Here is a 17,554-nt window from a genome sequence, read left to right on the forward strand (position 1 = left end):
CTTCTCATAGGAAAAAACACAATTCTCATAGAAAAAAACACACTTCTCATAGAAAAAAACACACTTCTCATACAAAGTTCTCATATACTAAAAACACAGTTTTGATACACATTTCACATAGAAAATACACACTTCTCATAGAAAATACAAAGTTCTCATAGAGCTATACACACAGGTTGCTTAGATACTTCACATAATTCAAAGTGCTAGAACAAAACACAGAATTAGTAACAAAAACACAAAAAAAAAATCTTATTCTCAACAATTATTTCATGAATCAAATCCAATAACATTGTTTTTTGTACAACTCAATTATTAAAAACTAAAAACCAGGCCTCAAATCCTCCTTACAAGTAAGTTTATTATGATTCCCCATCTTCCCACACCTACCACACTTCATTTCTCTAACCTTCTCCCCATTCGAACGAATCCTCTTCTTCTTAGGCCGCCCTGGAGGCTTTTTTGACAATGGTGGCAGAATACTAGTACCACAATCAACCACATCACCTTTCAACAATGACGCAACTGGGTAAATTGGTTTTGAATACACCTGACGATAACTCTCAACATGAAAAAAACGCTCTACATACAAGTTCAAATCCTTACCACTATATTTGATAGCACAGACAGCGTGGCAACAAGGGAATCCATTCAACTGCCACCAACAACAACTGCATGTACGCCTCCCAATATCAACACATACAGACGGATCCGTGTCAACTTCAAATATATCAGCACTTGAAGGAATCACTTTCCATGTTTTAACTAAATCATATAACTTCTCCAACCGAGACTCCCCATAAGGACAAATCACCTGATCCCATTTACTTGCCCTTTCTCTCCTCAAACACATTGATTTCATCATCTTCTTCCTTATACGATCAACCATATCCACCACGGGCAATTCACGCTCTTTCAATATCCATGAGTTAAAGCACTCAGCTAGACTAGAGGACATTGCTCCATAACGTTGCCCCGGGAAAAAAACATTTGCCCAGCGCTCATTAGGCAACTCCGACAGAAAATGAACAACAGCTGCACCACCGTGTTTCAGCAAATTATCCATATGCTGATTAAACTTTGCCACAGTGGGAGCATAAGCACATTTTGAAAACACTCTGATCAAACTCTCTTTATACTTGACATTTGTGGACGCCAAAGCAGTACGCAAGTTACCCTTCAAATGATAGAGACAGTAAGCATGAAAGCTTGAAGGAAACACCTTAGCAATACCCTCTTTTATTCCTCTGTGACGGTCAGATATAAAAACAAAAACCCTTCTGTCTTCATCCAAAATACCATGCAACTTCTCCATAAACCAAAGCCAATTATCATTATTCTCAGAATCAACCACACCAAAGCACAATGGAAATAGACCTGAGAAGGAAAAAATAATTCAGTTACCAGTTCATACATATGACAAAATCAGTTCTCACAATTCAGGAACCAGTTCTCATAATTTTGAAAACAGTTCTCATATTTCTCATAGTGCATTATAGCCTATGTGAACTGTATGTTATATTCATATGAGAATTGTATATGTAATCTATTTCATACCTGCATTACCATCTCTAGCTCAATCACACATCAAGCATCCTATATGACTATAAGAAACCAGTTCTCATAGTTCAGACACCAGTTCTCATAGTTCTGAAAACAGTTCTCATATTTCTCATACTGCATTGTACCCTATGTGAAATGTGTGTAAGTATTCATATGAGAATTGTATATGTGATCTATTTCATACCTGCATTACCATCTTTAGCTGAAGCAGACATCAAGCATCCCATATGCCTTGCCTTCAAGAACGTTGCGTCAACGGATAAAACAGGCCTGCAGTGCTTAAATCCTTGTACACATGCATCAAATGCTACAAACAACCTCAAAAAACGATTTGTGGTTTGATCCCACTCAACATCAAAAACACTTGTAGGATCCGAATTCAGAACAACATTACGATACCATTGCAGTTGATTAAAAGAATCTGAATAATCTCCAAATGCACTTGACTTGGCTTTCTGGACAGCTAACCAAGCACGATTATATGACACATCCACCCCATAATACTCCTTCAAATCATCAACAACATCAACAGGACGTTTCTTTGACTTGTCTCGAACATCATCCTTTATCAATTGACTAATCAGAGATGAATTAGCATGACAGTTCTTTGTCGTACGCCCAGCAACACCACAACAATGAACATTATAATACCTTTTGATGTAAAAGCAACCACTGACCTTGTCAAGTCTAGCATGGATATTCCACTTGCAAGATTTTACCTTACAAACTGCAGTCACTCTCTCTGTTTCATTCTTTACAAAGTCAAACTCAAAAGAATGAACAATTGAATATTTCCGCAATGCATCACGAAAACCTTCCGAACCCCCGACAAACAACTGACCAACACTTTTAATAAGCTCTTTCCACGCGTCCGACAACCTTGGCCGATGCTGATGCGGGCAAAACATAGCTCCCAAATCATCCTCTTTACCTACATATTCCATTGATTCCAACCGACAACCGACTAACCCTTGCCCACTGAAACAAATGCCCTTACTAGTGCTAGCACCACCACTATCGAAAACCCCACTACTATTAGCACCAACATCAACACCACACCCACTAATACCACTATCAAAACCACGACTATCTACTACTGTAACTTCAATGCAATTCAATCCAATACTATCAGCTACAGCAAACATCACCTCCAAATCTTCATCATTATATAACATGGTACTAGGATGATCACGTATAGCATAAAAGAGTTGCAATGAGTGTCTTCTCAACTCACTAAACTTGCCACACAATATCTTCATAAAATCTCCAATTCTCGACGACCGAGACAACTTTATTCCAGCACACAATCCATTGTATTTACAAAACAAAATCAACGAATTCTCCGTTTCCCTAACAAAAAAACAAACAATTCACACAAAGGAAAACGACACAATTCTCATAAACCAACACAGTTCTCCTATTAAAAACACAGTTCTCATATAAATAAACACAGTTCTCATTTTAAAAACACAATTCTCATAAACACTTCTCATGCAAAAAACACAAAAAGACACTTCACATCAAAATCTAACAAACAAACACAATGATAGTTCAAGCTAGGCCTCAATCTAACAACAAAAACAACATTTAAATAATACACAAAACGACAAATCACATCAAATTCATATGAGAACTATAGTTCAGAAACCAGTTCTCATAGTTCAGAAACCAGTTCTCATAGTTCAGAGACCAGTTCTCATAGTTCAGAGACCAGTTCTCATAGTTCAGACACCAGCTCTCGTAATTCAGAAACCAGTTCTCATAGTTCAGAAACCAGTTCTCATAGTTCAGAGACCAGTTCTCATAGTTCAGACACCAGCTCTCGTAATTCAGAAACCAAATCTCATAGTTCAGAAACCAGTTCTCATAGTTCAGAAAACAGTTCTCATAGTTCAGAAACCAGTTCTCATAGTTCAGAAAACAGTTCTCATAGTTCAGAAACCAGTTCTCATAGTTCAGACACCAGCTCTCGTAATTCAGAAACCAGTTCTCATAGATCTAAAAACAGTTCTCATACATCAAAACAATCACATAAACACTGAAAATAAACAAATCTACCAACAAAAACGACATTAAATACCTCATCTGCTCGACTCCATCAACCTGCATCTCCTCACGCACCACAAAGCTACAACGAATCACAAAGCAACATACATCACTACTAAATGAAAAGTACATCAACTGAATAACTAATCAAATCTAACAACATACTCAAAAATACCTCAACAGATCGATTGAATCTCAATCCAACGCAATTCCTCCTCTCAATCGAACATCAATCGCTCAAGCTAGACATCAATCGTTCTCTCTATCGCAATCTCTCCCTAGATCTCGATATCTCTCTCTCGAAATCGCTCTCACGATCGCGATCGCGATCGCGCTCTCTCTCTCTCTCTATCTGTCTTCTCTCTCCGTCAATATTCTTTTGAAAACAAGCCTATATATAGTAAACCCGAAAAAGGGCAAAAACGTCCATCACCCAACATACCCGAGCCATTCAGCTTCGGGAAAATATTTCAGGGTTGGGATCATTCCGAGGCTAGAAAGGAGGACCGGCCTCTAATTAACTGTATTATATTCGGATTGAGAAAAGCCCAGATTTGAAACCCAACTAGAAGCCCAGGCACCCAATTGTCTTTAGCAAACCCATCACCGTCTTGATTAGTCTAGAACCTTCTCCTTTTCTTCTGACAAAAGCACCCTACGTTCTATAGTTGCGTTATTTTCAGCCTCTCCAACTTTGCCAAGCACTGAAAGGTTCTAGCAGATTCTCCTTATCTCGTATGCAAAACCCATTGCAGTAACCTCGGAAAAACTTGAGAAGAAATGGCGGATGACTTTATGCTCGATTTGGCGGAACTCCGTAACATCCGAAACATTGCAGAAAGGCCCCGTGTTGTCTCTCTCATTTCCTCTGAAATTCGCAAACTGGAGAAGGTTATATTTCTCACTGTATACTTACCGTCGTTCGTTACGTTCTTTGCAGTTTATTTGTTCGATATGAATTCTTTTAACCTGAAACTTTAATGGGTTTGTGTTGTTATCGATGGATTGATACTGTGATGTGTGGTTATTGTCTGCTTACTCCTGAAAATCTAGTGGGGTGTTTGCATTTCGATCAATTTTTCGTTGTTTGACTGAGCCCATGTTTTATTTTAAAGGGCTTTACCTATTTGCAAGTCTATTCTTTGTGGTGACTGGGACATAAGACTCTGTTTGGTTTGGTTATTCTTTGTGGTGATTTTTTTTCTCCTTTCTTTGTAGTAGTGGCGGAACCGGTATATCAATTCCAATTCAGAGATGGCACCCAAAATCAATGTTCTTCCCCTCCGTTCCACAAACCACAAAGATGGTTTATTACAAAACGTGTTGCTACATGTTCTAAGATTAACTATTTTCATATGTTCATCATCCATCAACATACTTAATTCCAAAAAATTACACATTTTTCTTGATTAATCACTTATTGATGCTTGATACCCATGAAACATATACACGTTGTTGAAGAATAAAACTATATTTTCCAATACAAAAATATTTTTTTGGACCGGGGGGTGGCGCGTGCCATTATTCCGCCCTTGCTTGTAGTGTTTTTGGTTCTGCGTTCTGCTTCATTGTGGGAGTGGGTGGTTATCCTTGGTTGGTGGCTTGGTGCTGAAAATCTTGTCAAGGTGTTTCCACTTCCATTCAATTTTGTTTACTTGACTATACACCCTTATTTGTTTTTGAAGGATTATACCCATTTTAGTAGATTCTTTGCAGTGCTTTATTGCGAGTTCTGTGGGATGAGTTTGTTATTGATGAATTTTCAACTTCCGGATCTAATTTGATCGGCTTTCGTTTACTGGATTGGACAATTATTTTTATTTGAAGGGTTATTTACACCTATTGTCTACTCCGTTTTTTCTAGTGGTTTTGTTTTGAATTCTGATATGAGAAGATCTTGTGTTGTGGTTTCATTTTGATTAGTTTACGTTCTCTTGGCTAAAATTCTATTAAAGGGTTATATGTTTTTTCAAGTGACGTGAGAAGAATGAAGGGTTGTGTTTAGTGCTTTGGTTAGAGGACCTGTGACTTGTGAGGATTTCACAGAGTGGTTTTAGGAAGAGGAATTCTTGGTCGGGGCATACGAGTTCTATTCATGTTTTAGGATTCCAGTTGCAGACTTGCGGTTGTTTTTTTATGTAGAATCTGTCAGGTAAGGTTTTTGGTTTTGATTTGCAAAGCTTTTACTAGCAAATAACTAAAAACTTCTTAGGATCATGCAAAAAATTGCACTATGCTTGAGACACATCACCCTATACTCCACGGAAATGGTTTCTTGTTCCTGCCTTTCAAATTTGGAAATCATTTTTCGGCTCTTTCAGGTGATTGTTGTTGACTATGGAAAATATTTTGTTGAAAGGCAAGAAACCAGTTGTCGTTGGTTTTCTGTTATACCAAACACAAGACAAGACAAAAAAAATTGTGAATTTTATTTTATTTTTTTCTGTAAGTAAGCTATTTTGAGGGTATGGAAGAGAACTAGTTCATTTCTTCTCTTCAATGTTAGTTCTGTTGCATACTACTTACTCTTGGTTTCCTAAGTTAAAAGGGGAGCATGGTTTTCAGCTGAATGGTCATGGCTTCTTTGTTGGAGTGTTTTTTTTTTTTTCCAAATTTCTGTAATGAGTGAGGTGAGTGATGCCATTATTTGGGTAACTCTCTTCAAGTGTTATGGAAATTTTATCCAGTCTTTACTCTCATCAAATTATTGAGTATTTGATCTGCCATTTGTAAATAGTATTTGAGTAATAAGTTTGTACTGCTTCATTGCAGGCTGATGAGTATGCTTTAGTTTCGTAGGAGTATTACTTTTTTTTTTTTACCATCTAGTGTGTTATTGATCTTCCTTGTACAGCTGGCGGAAGAGGCTGGTTCAACAGTGACCTCACAAAGCCCAAGCCCAAGCCCAACCCTAACACCAACTCCAATTCCTGCTGCAAAAATGGTTTCTAATCCAGCAGTGAACTATTTGACGCTTGGATCTTTCAGCTGGGAGCAAGATATTGACAAAGTGAAGGTAAGCTTTTACCTACTGGTGGTGATCTTGTCCTTTGGTATTCAGCCTTGCATAATTTAAGGTTCAGCCATATTGCAATTACAAATATTACATATCAAATGTGGGTCCAAGTTACCTAAGTTACCTAAACATTGGGATGTCACTAGCTGAACTGCCCAAACAGCCTGTGTGTGGCAACAGATACTTGAATTTTATGGTGCATGGACACTAGAGTTACCGTGTCCATGAGATAGGGGTGTGTCCGACACTTGTACCCTAATTGGAAGCCTGGATTTGTTGATGATGTTCGAGGTTACCGTGTCCATGGGATAGGGGTGTGTCCGACACTTGTACTCTAATTGGAAGCCCGGATCCGTTGATGATGTTCGAGGAGAAATATGTTTACCTGGGTAAGGAAGAAAAATCTGTGACATCTAACATATGGATGGGAGATAAATTCTCTTTTATGCTAAGATTTGTCTAATTTCAAGTATTTCTTTATAATAAATGCGTGTCAAAATGTTAAATACGAAACATATAATACTAAAGTTCAAGATGTATCCACGTATCCGCATCCAACTTTTGGATACATGTTTTCCTATTCTAAGCTTAGAAATTTGTTGGGTTTGGATGGATTTTACCTATTCTAAGCGCAAGTATCTGTTGGGAGATCGGATTTCTGGACATACCCTCACCCAATACCAACAGCCCGGTCAATGCAACATGGGGAAATTCGGACATCCTTATAAGTACACACACAAGCGATGGAAAGGGCATTTGTCAGCTTGTCTTATGGTTGAGTATGTAAAATTGTTGTTCTTTCAGGTAAGGAGTGGATTTCCCTAGTCATATTTCCGTGAATTTCTCTTTAGAGTTCTTTACATTGGAATATCTTATTTTCTTTCCTTTAGATTTATGTTTCCCTGGAAGGAGTTGACCAAGAAAAAATGGAGATCGTTTTCAAGCCCATGTCTATCGATGTCAAATTCCATGATGTCCAAGGAAAGAACTATCGCTGTGCCATACCAAAATTGAACAAGGAAATTGTTCCTGAGAAATGTAAGGTGGTAGTTAAGCCTACAAGGGTTATCATCACATTACCTAAAGCTTCAAAGGGAAACTGGTTGGATTTGCACTTCAAAGAGGACAAGGTAATTATTGCCTATCAATAACGACAGTACTAACAATAGATAATATCTTGAAAATATAATTTCAGCTGGCATCTTTTTGAACAATGTCTTTTTTCTTCAAGAAGTTATAATTGTGGTCTAATGTAGATTATTTGTTGTTTATCGATGTTGCCAAATCTGGACAAATTTCTGTTTCGCGCACATTAAGGTTATACTTAAAATTTTCATTTTGTTAACCTTTTGTAGCTGAAGCCAAATGTGGACAAGGGCGGGGACCCTATGGCTGGGATTATGGATTTGATGAAGGTAAAATTTGCTTTATTGTGGTTTCTCTTCATAAGTTTTCTTCTTTGCTTTTTCCTGTTTTTTCAAACTTTTTTTCCTTTTTTGATGTTAATGCATGTGTGACTTGTAGAATATGTACGAGGAGGGGGATGATGAAATGAAGAAGACAATAGCAAAAGCATGGACTGATGCTCGATCTGGAAAAGCCGCTGATCCTCTGAAAGATTATCGTTGAAACGTGCTGGCACGTGTTGGCGTTTGCAATAGGAACAGATTTGAAGGTACCGGAGGGTAGTGTTTTTAGTTAGTAGTTTTGGTTTTTAGGCTTAACAGTTAATGTTATTAGTGAATGTTGTGTTGAAATGATGTTGGGGGGTAATCTCAGTACTTTGGTTGATAAAGAACATAACCATGCATGTAGCTTTCCCATATTCCTTGAGTGAGTCTTTTTCTTAGGTTCATCTACTTTTGCTTCTGTCTTCACAGGTTAAGAGAGACAGAACATGCAAAACTTCTGTGATGCTCCCAAGTGGTATGGGAGCATCATACTCCCAATGAATTACAGCCTTTGGATTGAAAATAGATAAATCACAGCCCTTAAATCAAAACCAAAAACTAAAAATGGGGTGGTTTTGTTAAAAATGAGGCGGTTTTGATCTAAAAAACGGAGGATTACTTACCACAGAACAGACAACACTTACCATTCACTAAGGCAACACTTACCATTCACTAAGGCAGAACTTACCATACTTGTGTGGTAAGTTCTGCCTTAGTAAATGGTAAGTGTTGCCTTAGTGAATGGTAAGTGTTGTCTATAATTCATTGAGAGTATGATGCTCCCATACCACTTGGGAGCATCATAGCCTTTGCCCAGAACATGACATGTTTACTCAACAATTTGATACTAATATCGGTCAATAACTGTGTCAATCCAAGTACGAAATGGTTGACATGGTAGTGATGAAACAGTTTTATCTCATACAAAATGAATACGAGGACTCGTTTGAATGGGTTGACACAATAATTAAAACAGGTTGGGTTTGCTCACTTGGGTGATGTAAATCTAAGGCAAACATGGCCTGTTTATTCCTCATGTACGGGTCATGTCATTATGGCATTGTTTAGAAAAAGTGAACATAAACTCACTAATTGTGTAAATGGTTAAGTAGGTAACTACGTCACATCATAAATTCTCAACGGTACCAAATACCAATTGGTCCAATTGTACCATCCGTTCAGCAGGGTCTGTTAGTATTTGGAAAACAACCATGCTACTTGCAAAAACTAGCGAGGATGAGGGCCTTCGTGATATGAAGTTACAGAACTTTCTGTTCAAATATATTAAAATGACAAGAAGAGAAATGATGTTGACAGAAATATGTGTGACAAGTGTTGCGGGAGACTGTTCCTGGGAAATGCCTCATCTTCAACATTTCCGCGTGTTCTTTTACCTCCTCGAGACCCTAATCATGGAGCAAATGCTCTGAGCCTCTGAGAGAAGAGAACTGTTAGTGAACGTTAGGGGAGCTTATGTTATCTTTCCCATGAGTTAGTAGTGAAAAGCTGCTTGTGAAACCAAAAATAAAGCCGGTGTTGTCTAGGCTTCGTAGATGTCTTGGTGCCCTAATTAGGTCACTTCCATGAGCCCTAATTAGGTCACTTCCATGAGTTTAATCCTCTCTGAAAAGTACATTTCAGGCCATTCATGCGCGTAGCTAAATAAGAACAAATTATCAACTCCATCACACAAGCCGAATAGGCCCCACTTAACCAATTGCAATCCAGATATAATGTAATATGCTGATGTCAATTCTATTAATTTGTGATATTAACCTTTGTAGTATTGAGATGGGTTAAAAGTTTCACGCACTTATCAACAAAAAATGGAGGAAAAACTACAATGTTTAACGCAATAAATTTAAGGTGGAGTGAGTTCACTTCCATATTAGTCAAGGAGTCTGCAAGGATTGTTTGCATTTGTTCTTGTCTCTTTTTAGGTGCCACACGAGTTTTTTTTTTTTTTTGATCTTGTAACCATTGGATCGTAGACCGGCTGGTTAGTCACTAAAGTCATTCAAAGTGGTATATCAGTGAGTATCCAGTAGGTGCAAAATCAATTCGAACTACCATTAGCTATGAGCATAGCTATTCAAAAACCTTGTTCATAACTTTCTCGTGACAACTCGGGGATGAGTCATTTTGTAACTCACTTCCAACTAGAAGCATGATTTTCTAGAAATGCGTGGGTTGGTTCCAAATTCAGATGGTGCTTCCTCTTGAATGAGACAACAAAATGGTTCACCGCATTGTTATCCAAGGCCATCTGGTGGAAATTAGGCCCAGCTCTGAGGTTTTTGAGGCCCTAGGCGAGTTCCAAAAATGGAACCTCTTGTTTATTCCTATATATAAAATAGTTTTCCAACATGAGAAGAAAGACACCCTTACGGCTGGCACATGCCTTGGAATGTCCTTCGGTTCAGGTCATGAGTTCAAATTCCATTAGCTTCATTTTCAAAGCATTATTTTGCACAAGTTAAAAAATCATTTGTGTAAAATTTTGAAGAGAGTAGGTCTCAAACACACGACCTCGTGGTTAAAGAATAGAAAACTTACCGCTTCACTAGACTCGATTGGTTGTATAGAATTTGACATACATAATATTATTATATTTCCTATATTTCGGGGCGGCATGGTGAGCCTAAGCCTAAGGCCAGCCCTATGGAAATGGCAGTATTGTTACTCGAACTTATTCAGTGTACGGACTTTTTCAAGAGAGTCTCTTCAGTGCACCTTCTTATTCTTGGGATCACCACTACCTCGGCGTGGCTGATCCATTCTTCTCTTCTCAGTCTGATTCACAGCCTGGCTTGTGCCCACCCGACCAGTCACCTGGTCATCCAGGTTGTGCTGGGCATTTAGGGCTTCCTCAGTATTCATGTACTTCTGTTCTCAGAGCATTAGTTCAGCCATGGTTTGAGGGGATCCTGAAGAAAGGTGAAATAAAAATTATATATATATATATATCCGAGGACCCCTAAAAAAACTTCTAAAAAAATTCCATAAATCTTAATCTCATAGTTTTCGATCAAATTTTGATGATCCAAGCCGCTCAATGTATTCAGAAAGTGATTTTAAGAGTACTCGTGAGAAATTGGTAAAAAAAAAAAATAACCGGGCTTGATTTGTGCAATTTATTATTGAACCGTTCAATAAAGTTCAATAAAAAACTGTTCAAATGAAGCCCTTCTCGGTCATTTTTTTTTGCTGATTTCTTGAGGATACCCTTAAAATCACGTTCTAATTACATTGAATGGCTCGGATTATCAAAATTCGATCGAAAACTTTGGGGGGATTTTTTTTAGAGGTTTTTTTAAAGATCCCTGGAACCGCCCCGTATATATATATATATATATATATATATATATATATATATATATACAGTGGGGTTCTCCTGAGGGATCCCGGATTTTGGTGTGGTGCGGGATGTTGTTGTGAGCCGTTGGATTTAAATCCAACGGCCAGGATAAGACATAGCCATTAAAACCCAAATAATTACAGTTACCCCCCTAAGCCCTCACACTTCCCCCCTTCACCATCCATTCACGCAGAACAGAGAGAGGAAGAGAGAGAGAGAGAGAGAGAGAGAGAGAGAGAGAGAGGAAAACGAAGAACCAAGCTTGCGGGCGATGATTGACGAACGAAGAGGAGAAGAAGACCGAAGACAAACGAAGATCCACCGATTTCTCTCTGTCTCTCTCTCGAAAAAATACAAAAAATCTGGATCGGAAGAAATTTTGAGAGAAATTTGAATTTTTTTTTAGGACGAACGAAGCCCGACGAAGAACGAAGAGGAGAAGGAGAACGAAGAAGCTCGACTGGAGACCAACGGCCGTCCACTGAGGTATCTCTGTCTCTATCTCGAAAAAGAAACAAAAAATTTCTATCGGTTGAAATTTCTCAAAAATTTGGGTTTTTTTTTTTTAAGGACGAACGACGAAGAACGAAGAGGAGAAGGAGAATGAAGAAGCTCGACTGGAGACCAACGGCCGTCTACTGAGGTCTCTCTGTCTCTATCTCGAAAAAAAAATAAAAATTTGGATCGGCCGAAATTTCTCAGAAATTAGGGTTTTTTTTTTTTAGGACGAACGACGAATAACGAAGAGGAGAAGAAGAACGAAGAAGATCGGCTGGAGAACGAGGTATCTCTGTCATATTTTTCTCAATCGTTCAAAAAAATAAAAATCTGGTTCGGAAGAAATTTCTTAGAAATTAGGTTTTTTTTTGTTTAGGACGAACGACGAAGAACGAAGCACAGTTCGATCCAAACGATCAACCCTAAAGTCATCTCAAAGCACAGTTCGATATCAACTTTTGTTACAAAAATAAGTTCCACTCTGATCTCTTACTTGAGGATTAAACTCGAACTGTGGTCCATGGAAACAAAAGTCAATATCACAACTGATATATTGAGTAAATACCTTAGTTTCTGCATTTGGCAAGTAATAAACACTGATATCCCAGCTTTTCACTGGGACCAGTAGTGAATACAACGGTTCTAGTATTCATTTCCTGCTGAAAACCCCTTGACTTAGCTAGTACTTGCACAATCGGTGAATGTTGCAGGTGGATGGGTTTACTGCGTGAGCGGTGGCCGTACCTTGGAGGTTTATTGTCACCAAAATATAAACAAAGATTAAGAAATCTGAATTTTTGAAATTAAGCACCAACTAAGAAAACAGCTTTTCTCCTCACAATCCTGAACATTTTGAGACATCAAAACATCGACTTCTAATAGATACATTTGCTTTCCTGCTAAAAAAGATATTTGCTTTCCCGTGATGTATTCTTTCATTAAACCTATTCTGCTTCCTGTGATGTGACCACCATTGACACTTTGCTTTCATTAAACCTACAAAGACATAGTTGGGAGTTAAAATATGACCACCATTGACACTTTGCTTCTCCTAATTGTTGTCATGAGTCATGAATTAGACTTGTTTTTCCTTTTGTCATTGTTTTCCCATGTTTATTTCCCATGACTTAAAATATGAGTCATGCTTCAATTGAATGTATTCCATTGTCTCTGCTATTTCCAGTTACACATTCTTAAAGTGGAAAAGAGTTCGAACTATACCAAAGAAGGAACGAAGAAGAAGAAATGGAACAAGAAGATATTTCCAGCGTCAATCCATTTGGATATGTCAAATAGAACTGTTTTACTGCTGCTCTCCTGCAGCAGTTTTGCTACTGTCTTCATGCAAGTGTCTGACTAATCTTGTTGTTGCTGCTGTTTTTTTGTGTCGGTTATGGCCGCTGCTGTAATGTTGTTGTCTGCGTGGTGTAACCTAAGGCTACAAGCTGTTCTGCTGCTGTATTATATGTTCTGTTGTTGTTCTCCTGTTGTCCGTGAGGTTCATTTCTAGCTATGGGGCTATATTCTCTTGATAAGTGGAATGGGCTGACTAATCTCAATGTGGAATTGCCGTTCTTCTATTTTTTGGATGATTGGGCTGACAACTCTCATGTGGAATGGTCTGTATTCTCGGTTTGTTGGGTTGGTTTCATGACTGACTAATGGTACTTGTGTTGGATTATAATTTGTATTCTGAAGATGGTTGACGGTGACGTACTTGAAGATGGTAAAGTTTGATTGTATCATTTTGATTGGATCATAGTCCAAGTTCGTTTTTTGTTGAATTTTCCTCTGTTTGTATGATCTCAATTTGTGAGCCAGTATCCTCAAACCAATTATGTGTAGTTCATACTTTCCATCTGTGGGGTAAAAGTTCTACGATTGTTGCTTAACTGGCTCAAGTTTTCCATCTGTTCTTGATTGAGGCAACTTAGCTTTTGCATGTGTTTGAGTATACAAGCGGTATTAGAAAAAGAGTAAGATGAACCGCGATTCGATCATATGTGGCTGGACGTACCCTTTTCCACATGTGATTCCACACACAAATAAAGGGTATAAAAGAAGGCAAGTCAAACAGGCTAAGGGACGGCAATGCCTTTCTTCCAGTTTCCACTTTTTTTTTTCCAGTGTTCCTACACTACTATAAAGGTCATGCAACAAACCAATCAACTTTATCACACCACCATTTCATGGGGTACCTGGATTCCTGGGTGGACTCCTCATATATTCTGAAGCTTGAGTAACGAAAACTCTTGAGATTTAAGACAGCTTATACAAATACTCCGTATGATACATTTTCTGTCACATATAACAACAAAATCAACATCCAGTCCCTCCCTGGAGGAGACCCTAATTTTAGTTCGAAATAGTTGATGTTCAGAAAAAAAAGTTGTCTGAGTCGGTGCACCACCTTATGTGCCAAAAACTCATTAGGACACAAAACGACATGGTCCAACTAAATTTCCATACAAATTAGCCATAGGTAAGAAGAAAAAACGATCTCAAAATAAATTAGCCATACATCCAAGGCCAAGCTAGATACACCAAACCAAATCCCAACAGTAAGCAATTTCATAGTCCCAAACATACTACAACTACTACTACTTTAGTTCAGTGGCTGCTTTTGCCGCACATGTACGACACAACACAAAAAACAACAATCTAAAGGTAATTCCAGTTCATTTTACTCCCATTTCTCATTCTCATTTGCATTGCATCAATCTCCTTCTGCATGGCTTCAAATCTTCATCTGCATTGTGATTGTTGTCATCTGCATATCTTCACTAATGCTCATGGATGCTGAACTCTCACATTGTTCAACAGTCCTCACAGCCTTTCAATCACGTTCTCCAGTCGAGCTACATTCAGAAAATGGATAACCACTTTTGGTTCTCCGCAATAACAAAAGATCCCAAAATCGGGATCACCACTTCCATTGTTACCCGAACTACTTCCTTCCATGAAATGGGACATGGACAGAGGGAGGGGGATTCACGAAGAGAAATCTCAACACCTACATTCAGAAAATGGATAACCAATAGTCCAAATGGGAACAACTGCTATATTGCACACAACAAGGTAAGCAGCAGCCAAAGAATACAACAGCTTGTAGCCTTAGGTTACACCATGCAGACAACAATATAACAGCAGTAGCAACAAGATAAGTAACTGCCAGAACAGAACTAAATAGCAGCAACCATGGGATCCAATAGCAGTAGCAGTAAGCAACAGTAACTGGTTTGATCATTACTAAAACACTACCAATAACACAATACACTACCAGTAATCATCAGTAACCAACAGTAACTCAACACAATATATATAACCACACCATGTCCAATAACATGCATCATCTACCATGCGTGCTAACATTTAGTGCTTGTTTGATATGAAGATTAAAGACATCAAAATGGTACATCTCTTTTACAAAATCCTGAATAATAAGGATTGTAGTGTCAGTGGTGAAGTTACTTTCACCTAACTGAACATACCACAATAATTGTTTAGGCTACATTATGATTCAAGTAAAACAATATGCGATGAAACATAAGATGCTGATGATTTTTCTTGATTTTCCACTCTAAAGTAGGTCATTTGTATCTAGTAAATGGAGTAGAAATAAGATTTGGAACTCCGAAGTGTGATTGTTAACCACATCGATATCCCGATCTCTTTCATGTCTTTTTTAACAGAGTGATATCTCGATCTCTTTCATGTCTTTTATCTGAGCTTGGATTAGCTATCATGCTTGCTAAACGATTATTGCTATTGTAACCAAGGAAATATTGATTATTGCTACTCCTACCTCTACCTAGGTTCCACATCTGAAATTGATACATCACATACGGAAATATGCTTTTGAATGCTTTCCCTATTTTTTTGCCTCCAGCGTGATTCTGCCAATGAAAAAGGCTGGCTGTTTGGGTCGACTTAGTGATGTAGTATCTTTCCTAACCATGGATACCACCTCTGACATGGTAGGCCTGTCATTTGGATTTTCTTGCAAAATCACATATACTAACCAGATATTTTTGTTTCGAGAGAGAGAACTCAGCGGACGGGCGTTGGTCTCCTCTTCGTTCTTCGTCGTTCTCCTTCTCCTCTTCGTTCTTCGTCGTTCGTCCTAAAAAAAAAAACCCAAATTTCTGAGAAATTTCGGCCGATCCAATTTTTATTTTTTTTTCGAGATAGAGACAGAGAGACCTCAGTAGACGGCCGTTGGTCTCCAGTCGAGCTTCTTCATTCTCCTTCTCCTCTTCGTTCTTCGTCGTTCGTCCTTAAAAAAAAAAAAAACCCAAATTTTTGAGAAATTTCAGCCGATAGAAATTTTTTGTTTTTTTTTCGAGATAGAGACAGAGATACCTCAGTGGACGGCCGTTGGTCTCCAGTCGAGCTTCTTCGTTCTCCTTCTCCTCTTCATTCTTCGTCGGGCTTCGTTCGTCCTAAAAAAAATTCAAATTTCTCTCAAAATTTCTTCCGATCCAGATTTTTTGTATTTTTTCGAGAGAGAGACAGAGAGAAATCGGTGGATCTTCGTTCGTCTTCGGTCTTCTTCTCCTCTTCGTTCGTCAATCGTCGCCCGCAAGCTTGGTTCTTTGTTTTCCTCTCTCTCTCTCTCTCTCTCTCTCTCTCTCTTTTCCTCTCTCTGTTATGCGTTAATGGATGGTGAAGGGGGGAAGTGTGAGGGCTTAGGGGGGTAACTGTAATTATTTGGGTTTTAATGGCTATGTCTTATCCTGGCCGTTGGATTTAAATCCAACGGCTCACAACAACATCCCGCACCACACCAAAATCCGGGATCCCTCAGGAGAACCCCACTGTATATATATATATATATTTTTTCCTTGTGGTGGACGTGTTGTTATTTTTGCACTCTAGGAATTTGGATACATGCAAGTTGTTTGTTAACATTTTGGTGGATACCTCTATTTATGAAAGTTTGTATTTATTTCTTAGAATTTTTATTTTGTATTAATTGCATTAGGTTGGCAATTTTGTGGGTTTAATGATTGTTGGCTGAAATTTACAGGGAATAATAATGTGGAAAAAATTTGTAGAATATTTTAGAATGATAAATTGGTATAAAATATTTTTCGATTACAGTTTAGTTGCCAATAGCCACAAATGATGATTTGTATATACTTTTTGCCTACTAAATAATTTGTAGAATATTTTGGAATGATAAATTGGTATGAAATATCTCCCAACTAAACTTTGGTCGTTAAATAGGCTGCAAATAACTTGATTCGAAAGACATTTGCCGACTAAACAATTAGTCGGCCAATAGAAAAATTATATCTCCCGACTAAACTTTGGTCGCCCAATAAGCTGCAAATAACTTGATTCGAAAGACATTTGCCGACTAAACAATTAGTCGGCCAATAGAAAAATTATATCTCCCGACTAAACTTTGGTCGCCCAATAAGCTGCAAATAACTTGATTCAAAAGACATTTGCCGACTAAACAATTAGTCGGCCAATAGAAAAATTATATCTCCCGACTAAACTTTGGTCGCCAAATAAGCTGCAAATAACTTGATTCGAAAGACATTTGCCGACTAAACAATTAGTCGGTGATAATTAAAACTCATTTCCCGACTAAGTAATTAGTCGGTGAATAGA

The 17,554-nt window shown here is 38.1% G+C and overlaps 2 protein-coding genes across 4 annotated transcripts; one reads left to right on the top strand and one right to left on the bottom strand.

The window, feature by feature from the left end:
- Positions 1-322: 322 nt before the first annotated feature.
- LOC131317440 (uncharacterized) lies at positions 323-3,981 on the bottom strand. Its single transcript, XM_058346995.1, has 4 exons — positions 3,785-3,981; positions 3,644-3,691; positions 1,748-2,913; positions 323-1,377 (listed from the first exon to the last, which is right to left on the bottom strand). Exons 2-4 carry the CDS (start codon positions 3,670-3,672, stop codon positions 323-325), a joined length of 2,250 nt encoding a protein of 749 aa, XP_058202978.1. The 5' UTR covers positions 3,673-3,691; positions 3,785-3,981.
- Positions 3,982-4,170: 189 nt separating this feature from the next.
- Positions 4,171-8,480, top strand: LOC131316063 (uncharacterized). Of its 3 annotated transcripts, none has more exons than XM_058345335.1 (5): positions 4,171-4,500; positions 6,464-6,625; positions 7,516-7,755; positions 7,981-8,040; positions 8,150-8,480. In XM_058345335.1, exons 1-5 carry the CDS (start codon positions 4,390-4,392, stop codon positions 8,252-8,254), a joined length of 678 nt encoding a protein of 225 aa, XP_058201318.1. In that variant the 5' UTR covers positions 4,171-4,389; the 3' UTR covers positions 8,255-8,480. The 3 variants fall into 3 exon arrangements, with proteins under 3 accessions (XP_058201318.1, XP_058201317.1, XP_058201316.1); XM_058345334.1 differs by having other exon boundaries at positions 4,178-4,515; XM_058345333.1 differs by lacking the exons at positions 4,171-4,500; positions 6,464-6,625 and adding exons at positions 6,664-6,837; positions 6,917-7,429.
- The last annotated feature ends 9,074 nt before the right edge of the window (positions 8,481-17,554 follow it).

The sequence above is a fragment of the Rhododendron vialii genome, chromosome 2a (genome assembly GCF_030253575.1).
Source record: "Rhododendron vialii isolate Sample 1 chromosome 2a, ASM3025357v1".
Lineage (NCBI taxonomy): Eukaryota > Viridiplantae > Streptophyta > Magnoliopsida > Ericales > Ericaceae > Rhododendron > Rhododendron vialii.

Coding starts and splice junctions, on each gene's coding strand:
- LOC131317440 (XM_058346995.1), bottom strand. CDS start 3,672: ATGCAGGTTGATGGAGTCGAGCAGATGAG. Junction 2,914..3,643: donor GATGGAGTCGAGCAGATGAG/GTATTTAATGTC, acceptor TTTTTTTGTTAG/GGAAACGGAGAATTCGTTGA. Junction 1,378..1,747: donor AGCTAAAGATGGTAATGCAG/GTATGAAATAGA, acceptor TTTCCTTCTCAG/GTCTATTTCCATTGTGCTTT.
- LOC131316063 (XM_058345333.1), top strand. CDS start 7,112: ATGCGTGTCAAAATGTTAAATACGAAACATATAATACTAAAGTTCAAG. Junction 7,430..7,515: donor TAAAATTGTTGTTCTTTCAG/GTAAGGAGTGGA, acceptor TCTTTCCTTTAG/ATTTATGTTTCCCTGGAAGG. Junction 7,756..7,980: donor TGCACTTCAAAGAGGACAAG/GTAATTATTGCC, acceptor AACCTTTTGTAG/CTGAAGCCAAATGTGGACAA.